This window comes from Pteropus alecto, unplaced genomic scaffold, assembly GCF_000325575.1.
Source record: "Pteropus alecto unplaced genomic scaffold, ASM32557v1 scaffold123, whole genome shotgun sequence".
Taxonomy (NCBI): domain Eukaryota; kingdom Metazoa; phylum Chordata; class Mammalia; order Chiroptera; family Pteropodidae; genus Pteropus; species Pteropus alecto.
The window spans coordinates 2,179,042-2,188,864 of NW_006433950.1; the positions used below are offsets into that span (position 1 = coordinate 2,179,042).

Below are 9,823 nucleotides of genomic sequence, written 5' to 3' on the forward strand. Positions count from 1 at the left end.
CAGTGGTTTGGGGGAAGGAAGATAGGTTAGCTTCTGTGACCCCCACGGTGAGGACGCAACTTCCACAAAGGAAGAAAAGATTCAAGGTCAATGTCTCTACCTCACGAGAAGCAAAGAAAAAGTCCCATCTAAATGGTGCGAGGTTTGTGGATCCAAAGACCTCAAGAATGACAGGCTTGGTATGGAGTACCCCGTTCCCCCACAAACGTCAGAGAACATGTGGGTGCCCAGCCAGCAGCTGGAGCTCTGACCACCATGGGGGCTGCACTGCCTCCTGGCAATAATCAGATACGCCTGGGAGGAGCCGGGAATGCTGGTTTAAGCCACCACCTCCTCACGTGACCTTGGCCAAGGCCCACCTCGCTAAGGAGCCTGGCCCAGTCAATGCTTTCCGACGCTTCCTGGAGGCGGGTGGTAGGTAGGCAGGTTGGCAGAGGTCAGAACCTTCCGCATCCTTAACAGATAGCTCTGCAGGTACCTGCTTTATACTCTGGCTGTGTTTGAGAATACGGGTTTGAGCATAAGGCTGGAATCCGCTGATCTTGATGGTCTTTGGGAAAATCTGCTTCCCTAAAATTCTGAGACGTGACGACAAGACATTGTCAAAAGCAAAGTGAATGGACTAGATCATCGACACCTCACAATCTGGCATTTGATTCCATTACTTCACTTGTTCACATCTGCCTGCATCTGATTCCTGGCTCCTAGAGAGGACATCCGTGTTCCTGGGAGGTCCCTGCCCATCTCGCAGCCCCAGGGGTCTGTACAGAGCTGCCCCAACTGCCCTGAGCCTAGCTAATATGCATGTCCATCTCCCCCTGGGCACAGTGTCGCCCTGGGGGTGAGCCTTGGTCCTGGCGGCCCACTAGGAGCCTAGCTCTGGACTTCTGTCCTGGCCAGCAGGGGCACCTCTGGGGCTGCCCGCATGTTGACGTGGTTTACGGAGACGGCCTTGGGGCATGTCCTTGGAGGGCCCAGAGGGACACGCTCGAAGCCAGCCTTACTTCTCAGCTCCTTTAACCAATGAGTCCACTTTTTTCTGCTTGTCAGTTTGAATTGAGTCTCTCTGCAGATAGCACATTATTAGCCAAGGACCCAGTTTGTGCCGGGCGACCAAAAAGGTCACGGTGACTTCACCTTCCAGCTGGATTATACATTCCTGGTTGACCGGACTCTCCTGCACACAGAGGCACGCACGCAAGCGCACACACGGTTCCGGACGTGTGACAGGTGTGGCAGACCCACTGGCTGATATGCACGTGCCCTCTGGAACTTCCAGGCTGGACGGGGTGACAGCAGGCTGGAGCCAGACCACACGAGGGGTACACTCGCAGCCAACCCAAAGGCCAGCTTGGGGCGCTTCTTCTCCACCCAGGACCGCGAGGCCCTGCTGGGTGTCCAGTCACGGAAAGCCAACAGACGCTTTCGCTGCCTTCAGGAAAGGTGCAGAAACCAGGGCCCAGCCTGGGAGAGGCCACCCAGGTCCCCTCCCCACCCAGAGCATCTCCAGGGGCTCGCTGAGGCTCATCCTAGGGGGTGTTGGCAGGAGAAGCTGTCCCGATGACAGCCACCACCCCTGATTCCACTCCGGCCCACCCTTGGACACAAAAAAACCCAAGAGGTACAATAATTCAGAAAACCACCAAGATGGTCAAGCTGGTTGGGTCAGAAAGAAGTGAAAGACCCCTCCCCTGTGGAGAGCCCCGGGGAACCACAGGCATCCGCAGAGACGCTGCCGTTCCCACGGAAACCAAAAGAACTGTGGGGTCTCCCCACCCGGCCCCTGCCTCCCATGCCGCTGGAGCTGGTGCCCAGTTTTGGAGAGACGAAGCGACAGCAGCTTCGCTGCACATCGAGTGGAGGGGGACACACTCGGCAAACCTGCTGACTCACGGGAGGTGAATGACAAAACCAGCCTCCGAAAAGGAACTCCCACCCACGACGCTGCCGGGAGCCAGGGCACAGCTGCCCGAGCCCCACGAAGCCACAGCCACAGTCCCACGCAGCCCGCCCGCTTCCCGGCGACTTCCGATGGGGACCCAGGGGCAGGGGGCAGGCACTTGAGGGAAGATTCCCCTCTCGCCACGGGGCCAGGCGGCCCACCCTGCCCACGCCTCCCACCCAGATGGCGGCATGCTAGCAGGCTGACACACAGCTAGCATCTCCCCGAACAGCTGTGGGGAGTGACATCTCTACACACTGAAACACCTTGGCAAGGCTCTGGGGAAGGCATTTAAGGGCCACCGGTGGCGCTTCATCTTGTGAGTCAAAGAACACTTGTGAAGGGACTGTCTTCTCCACTGAGCTCCCTTGTGTGTAAGTCAACAGTTCCCATGTCCCTAGCACCCAGAAGGGTCCCTATGCATAGTATACACTCAATAAACATTCGCTGAATGAACAAACCATCTCTTCCTGCTCTAAACCCCCCTTCCGATGGATTCCGCCTTAGTCGAAGACCTACTATGTCCGGGCACAGGACAAGGAACTGTTTGTTCTGCTGCCTCACCCCACAAAGCCCCTTCTCCAGGGCACGTCAACGGTTGGCCCTACCGCAGACCTCCATCCCTCACACTTCCGGAGCACCTACTACGTGTGTCTAGAGCACCTACTACGTGTGTTCTAGCCACGGGCCAAGGCCACCGTGGGAACAGAGAAGAGAACGGGACCTCCAGCCCTGGCATCAAGGACACACATCCTCATCAGTGAAAGCGCTGGCCAATGCATTTTTGATCTTGGCCAACGGGGTAGGTAAAAAATGGTATTTGCCTGCGGTTTAAATTTACAGCTCTCTTATTATGTAAAGGGGGTTCTGAATCCTTCTGAGTGCTTAAGATCCCACTAGTATTTCTTTGCTCTGATTCCATTACTGTCCTTGGCACCTGGGTGACAGTCAAAGCATCTAAAGACCAACCAATCCCAGTGGGCACTGGCCTTGGGCAGACCAGACTGTGCCTTGTTTTCTATTGATTTATTGGTTATTTTCTTAGTGTTGATGGGGGTGCCTTATACATTAAGGAAAACATCCTTCGCCTGTGATATGTATCTTTGGTTTGATTTATTGTGGTTTTGGCAACGCAGAAATGTTTTATTTTTATGCAGTTGAATATTTCTCTCTTTTGTTTTACGGCTTCTGGGTCTAGGGTTATATTTAGAAAAGGCTTCCCCCCTCCTACCCCACCCCCCCGATATTATTATATTTTTTTTTAACTCACTTGTTTTCTTTTAGTATTTTTAAGTTTTCTTTTCGTGTTTAGATTTCTGATCCATGTGGGATTTGTTTGGTGTTAAAGGAGGAAGGGATCCAGTTTTATTTTTTCAGGCTGGTTAGTCTCTTCATCCCAACCCCAACTACTGAGTGACCCATCTGTCCCCCGCATATGCAGTGACGCCTTCCTCACTCATTAAATATCCACCTATTCGGGTCCCTGTCTGGGCTCCATGCTGCTCCCCTGGCCTGTCCCTTACCACTCAGAATCCCGTAGCTCAAGAACATGTTTTAAAATTCGATCTGGTTACCAGCCCTGCCCGTCATTCCGCTCTTTTGGGATTTTCCTCTGGTCCTGACGTGTCTTTTTTCCTCATGAAGTTTAGGATCAGCTCATCCACTTCTAAACCGATCCTAGCGCCACGTGCATCGGTCCAGGGTAAGCTAATGGGTTCGTTTAGGGGACACTGACATATTCGCAACTCGGATCTCGCCACCCGAGAATAAGGTCTGCCTTTTCGTGCATTTAAGTCTCTTTTGTGTCCTCCACTAGTTGATTCCGTTTGTCCCCTCCAAGCATTTGAATGTTGCTTCCTGGGTCAGTTTCCTGGTCTTTACACATTCTGTAGCTACCGGAAGTGAGGCCTTTTCTTGCTGGGTGTTTTCCAGCTGGATGCTCTTTGTATGCACGAAAGATCTTCCTGTGGGGGCATTAATTGGGCTCGAGCCCCCGGCCCTTCTGCCCCGCGAGAAGCTGGCTGACACCACGGCGCTGTGCACACTCCCACGGGCAGAAGGCGCTCGGGCCCTGCACCTGTGCTCTTGGCAGCCCGGGGCCCGGCGGCTGGCCCGCACCCGCTGCTTTGCCCAAATGGAACCAGTACGAGGGACACCCCGAGCAGTAAGGCGGGGAGGGCTCCCACCCACGCAATTGGAGCAAGACAGGGCCTGAGCCGGCACACAAAGGCAAGTGCCGGCCAGCCGGCGGACAGGAACGAGGCTGGCAAAGGTGCCAGCCTCCACTCAGCCCCAGCCCTGTCATTAGGGCCCACAGGTTACTCTGGCCACAGCTGAACAAACCAGCTGTAATTAACTTTCCACCCAGCTTTTTACACAGCAGCATTTCACCTTCGCCAGAAAAGGAGGGTCTGCTTCTCTAGAGGGGCTGGGGACACACTCCTTGGTCCCAGCCTCAGGAAGGCGGGGCAGCCGAGGGCTGAGCCGCAAAATTAACCCACAGGGAGCATTTTTTTTTTTTTCTTCTGTTGCTATTTAAACAAATTCCCTTCCTCTTATTTTTTTAACTTGAGCATTCGAAAAAGCTGTGTCTGTCTGGAGTTTAGTTTGAAATTGCTCGCTGTCTTAATCTACACTGAGAACGCGGATCTTAGCTCAAGTTCTGTGACCCTGAGCCAGGTCCCCTCCCTCTCTGAGCCTCTTTCCTGATGTGTAAAATGAGGCAGAATGGTGAAAACAGGGCTTCCTACTGGGACTGCTGGGACGACAGGTGAGGCCATCCCTTCAGCCGACGAGCATATATTAAGCACCACTGTGTGCTGTGTGCTGTGTGCTGGGCCGGGACACAACTGGGAACAAAACAGACACAGCTCTTGTCCTTGCGAAGCCCAGCTGTGGTGGGGCCATGCGCGGTAAGACTGAAAACCACCACAGAACCATCACAGCAGCTGATGAGCGCTGCGGGCGGTGCGGGGGCCGCAGAGGGAGCAGAGGCCACGCTGCAGGGCGAGCCCCACAGCGCCTGCAGCCACGTGGAAGCCCCAGGAGGGGCAGGGACCCGGGTACTTCGGGGTGTCCCTTGGGTGCCCAGCGAGGAGCCTGGCCTGACTCGGAGATGATCCTGGCGGCAATTTCTATTGGATGGAGTAAGTGCCTGGAACCTATAGTTAGAAGCCTCAGTCTTTCTAAAGAGACCCTCACCTGCTTCTCCTTACCTGTAACGAAAACCCAAATTGTGCCAGCCGTGGCTTCCACAAAGGGGCCGTGGCTTCCGCGAAGGGGCTGGGGACCTCCGAAAAGTCCTGAGGACGCGCCACATTCCAGGACTGGCACACTGCACGCCCCTGCTGACAGCCGCTCCTGACACGGGAGCTTCGCTAGGCAAGTCGGGTCTCAGACATGACAAGAGCATGGACCCAGCGCCCTTATGTCCTCGGGCCGCCGGCCTCGTCGATTCTGGCCGACGTGGCGATCAGTCGAAATCACGGAGTATCCGTAAAGGGTGATCTCTACACCAGAAACTAGTAAAACCTTCCACCTGAACCCAGACTGGAGGTCCGCGGGTGACCCGCTTCAGTGAGCACATAAAAAATTTGAATCAGCCCCTTCTCGTACCTGCCTCCCTGGGGGCCCAGGAAGTTCCCGGAGACGCTTTCTAAAGCAGCTGAGGTCCACCTGGGTCCTCAAAGATGATGACAAACACCTCCGCAACTGTTTCTAGGGCCCCAATGTGCTTCACAAATTGCGTCAACATGAACTTCAGCTTACTCTCTGTTTCGACGTCACGACGTCTCGACGTCACGTGAGTTGGTGGGACCTGAGCTAATGGGGACTTTGTATCATCAGTTCAGAAAGCCACCGAATGCTCTGGCTCTTTGCTCACTCGGTGCCACAAACGATGCTCCAGCAGGGACAGATAAGCCCCTCCCACCCATCAAGTCCGCCTTTACCTACCCTGGTGCAAAAACCCTAATCAACCAGCATATTGGTCTAACTTGGATATATGTTTACAGTCTGCACCGGTACCAGCAACCCGAGCTCCATCCACTTGAAAACACTGCTGTTCAAAAGGCGGGTTCCAGAAAAGGGAAACAGCTCAGTAACAAATGCCGAATACAAAATGGCAAGCTAAGTGCCCAGGGCTCCAAGCAGGTGCACGCCCGTCATCCTGCGGGCAGGGGAGGGGGACAAAGAGAAACCGGACAGCTGCCAGGGACTGGGCATCCGCAGAACGGGCTGGATCTTTGCTTGTTTCCTTTCGAGTCATAACGACGCAGTGTTTGACGCCTTGGGGGTGTAGGGTGGTTTCTCCCCAGGCAGAATGAGAGACTGTGAGAGAGAGAGACGGAGGGAGGAGAGAGAGCTGAATGGGACGCGATGGGGTTCTCGAGTTCCTGAGTCCCGGCTTCGACGAGGGTGCCCCTCTCCCGCACCCGGCACTGCCTCTCCTGCCGAGGGACGATGGCGAGGCGCCTTCCCACGCTCCAAGACCTCTTGAAAAGACAGTTTTTTGATGCAGGGTCCCGGTGCCACGTGGGGGCGGTGGGGGGGGTCTTCAGTATGAACGCTATCACTGCCATTCCGGCAGGAAGCTCCCCGTCCCACGGAGGGCATCCCCCACCTCAGAACATCTCAGATCTCACAGCTACTCTCCCCGATTCTGACGGAGCGAGGCACTGTCCCCGCCCCCACACACCCCGTAACCGCCACAGAAAAGGCCCAGAGGTCACTCGGCTGGACAGTTTTAAAGGAGAACCTCACTCAAGATCACCCCACAAACAGCCCCTATCCCGCTACACACAACCTCTGCCCAACATGCCAACGGCCTGGAAGGGCTGACCTTCGCAGGGCACGCCTGCCGCCTGGAGGCGTCACCTTCTGCAAGGTGTCCTTCCAGAGAGCAGGACTGACAGGTGTCACTGCCCTCAGGCCCCAAATTCTCCACAGTGGGGAGGACCCCGCCTTCCCTCTAAACAGGACTGCTTTGTCCCCTCATAGACGTCTGCTGAGTGCCCGAGCCCGCGGCCGGCCTCACAGACCCCGGCCCTCTCTGAAACGGTCTCCGCTGGGCTGTCCGCCCTGCTCTCCAGAGTGTACGCTCCATGAGGGCAGTGACGCCCACCTGCGTGTCACCGGATGGCCAACGATGAGCGGCCAGCAGTCCCATGAGCCCAGCGTGGGAGGACCTGCTAGCACATTTTTGTGCTCATTCCAGACTTTTAAAGCAGAAGCTGATTTTCAAACTTCTTAATCTAAAGCCCAACATAAAAAACAGACTTTTTAAGCTGAATGGCTCGACTGGAGTGGGTGTCACAGCCCCCCTCAGTCACATGGGCCCCGATACCCACCCAATAGCCCAGGGACACCTCTGGAGCCGGGTCTGAAAACCACTGCATGATTGGAGGGTGTAGACGCTCCCTAGGCAGGGACCATTTAGAATAACACACACGCGGTTCTCAGTGGTTTATCCTGTCACTGGGTGATCCCGAGGACACGTGACCTGGGGAAAGTAACTCCTCACATACCTCTTCCCTGTCAAGGAGACTCTCCCAGACCGGGTCACGCCTTTACTGGGTGGTAACGAATTCCTCAGGACACCATGAGGCGAGGTCATCTCTCGTGCTCTTTCTAGGAATATCTGGCTTCTTCCAATGCTCCAGGGTTTGGGGGCACCCCTGGCTCCCACATCCCCATGGAGGTCATTAGTGGGGCCCTATTAGGAAGCAGGCAGGAGTACTGCTGGGTACCACCAGCAGCGGTAAGGATGGCTACAGACCCTGCAAACAGGGCGGCCATGACATCGGCCAACGTCCGAGGCCACAGAGAGAGGAGACTGCCACTGGCAAGAGAAACTGCCCAGGACGGACGCACTGTTAGCTACCATTTCTTATTTCCAGCACAGACCCCCACACACGGCCCCAAAGCCTCGCGTTTTCCTTCTCCACATAGAAATGCCACCATTCTCAAAAGTGCGGTGGGAGACGTGAAAAGCTCCTCGTTTGCGAAGGGAAGGGAAGGGTAGCTGCAGCCGTGCGAGGGGTGGGGGGTCCTCACCTCGAGAGCTGAGACTCAGTGAGGAAGTGCTTAGCAAGGCTACTGAGGAGCCCTGTTCTAACAACGAGACATTCAGGAAACAAAGAGAATGCCTTTTCATTAGAAGATCGATTCGTTGATTGTTCTAAAAGTAAGCGATAATACCTCATTCTCTTACAATTTAGACTCCATCTCAGTTCTAGGCTAACTGAAGAAATACATCGGCATCTATGATTTTCCCAAGTAGGGCAGAGTCTATAGCCTAGGGTCCTGAAGAGGTCCTAGCTCAGCCACCAAGTCGCTTGTGACCTCAGTCAAACAACCACCTTTCCCTCTCGATGCCTCAGTATTCTAAGATTCTATGTCAGCCACTGTTTCCACCTCTGGCTGAAATATCCCAAATTCCAAATGACTGGGGTTTGATTTGCTGAACCCCAAAAAGTGCAAGTCTATGAGAGTCTTCTTGGGTGCATTGTTTTGGGTACCTGGTCCCTTGAGAGGTTGACAGACACTTGGTCTAGCCAGGGCTGTGCAGGTACAGGCGTCGCTAGAGGGAAAGTCATAGCAATTCGCAAACACTTGGCTTTCAAACTTCTGAGATGGTGTGGAAGGTAAGGAGAGTGGGAGCTTTGAGTACCGATCCACTTCCTACCAGCAAATTGTTCCCCCAAACAGGAGACAGGTCCCCTTTGGAATATGGGCGTGAGATTTTAGATCCTCTCCCCATAAACCGGCATCCAAAGGGTCTCATCAATAATCACAATGGAGGGAGATATCTGGGGATAACTGTGTTAGGGACACAGATGCTCCAGACTCCCCGCTCAGATGCCTGCAGCATGGCTGTCACCCCCAAGGAAAGACTCATGCTCCCATCCCCTGAACCCGCCCACCCACGTTCCCCAGACACACAGTCACATACCACTTGTGAAGTTTTAAACTGCTCCTGCAAAACTATGGCCTTGCTTACCTTCTCTGAGGCACCAAGGAAACAGAGAACACGCCTAGAAGCTCCCAGCAGCTCCCAGCCACTCGGAGGAGCAGGAGGCCAAGCTCGGAGGCGGAACCAGGTCCCTTTCTGCTCGGGCTGCCCCTGACCTCCGAAATTCCCCTCTCTCATCACAGCCCTGCCCGAGCCCACTCCTTCCTTGTGTAGCTTTCCACACTCGGCCGCTAACGTGGCGCTAATGACCTCTTAATTGCTGCATATCCAGAGCGCAGACCCAGCCACTTATGGCCCACGTGGTATGAAGTACAGTTTGGGGGAGCAGGGAGGGGGCACCTCCATCCAATTCCTGCCTGCCGGAAAGCCAGTGCTTTTGTTTTTAATCTTATTTAAAAGAAAGATACAGGGTATCCAAGACACCGCAATAAAACGACATTAACTGTAAAATTACATTATTAATTCTTTAATCTCACTTGAGGCTTCAAGCTGTTGCTATGTCCAATTATCCGTATAACCACCTGTCAGAATCCTGGCGCTATTTAGCATTACCTCCAGGACAGTGGTGGGCCCGGTGGTCCGTCAGGTCTGCCAGAGACTCGAAGTCCTGCTGACAGTGATCGCAGGTGTAAATTGACTCATCCTCCATGTCTTCATCGTCCTCATTTCTCTCCTCTTGACTTGTCACGCTGTTCCTATCTTCCAGGACACGGCTGGTTTTCTGATCACACCCGGCCTCTCCTTCTAGGCCTCCTGCCAACAGGAAGAATACAGTCCATGTCAGCTGACGGGATCTTGGGAAAGGATTTTTAAAGGGTCGCCCAGCATTTATTAAGTTACGTTTAATTACTTTACCTCCCAGAGTCCATTATTATTCTTGACACCTCTCAGTATATTAATATATGGGG

At 54.3% G+C, this 9,823-nt stretch overlaps 1 protein-coding gene across 1 annotated transcript in view; it reads right to left on the minus strand.

Annotated features, from left to right (window-relative positions):
* ZNF423 (zinc finger protein 423) overlaps window positions 1-9,823 on the minus strand; it is a 248,888-nt gene that overhangs the window by 196,056 nt on the left and 43,009 nt on the right. Inside the window, exon 2 of the mRNA XM_006908744.3 lies at window positions 9,468-9,668. Within this exon, the coding sequence (XP_006908806.1) occupies window positions 9,468-9,564 (97 nt within the window). The 5' untranslated portion in view covers window positions 9,565-9,668. The remainder of the gene's footprint in view (window positions 1-9,467; window positions 9,669-9,823) is intronic.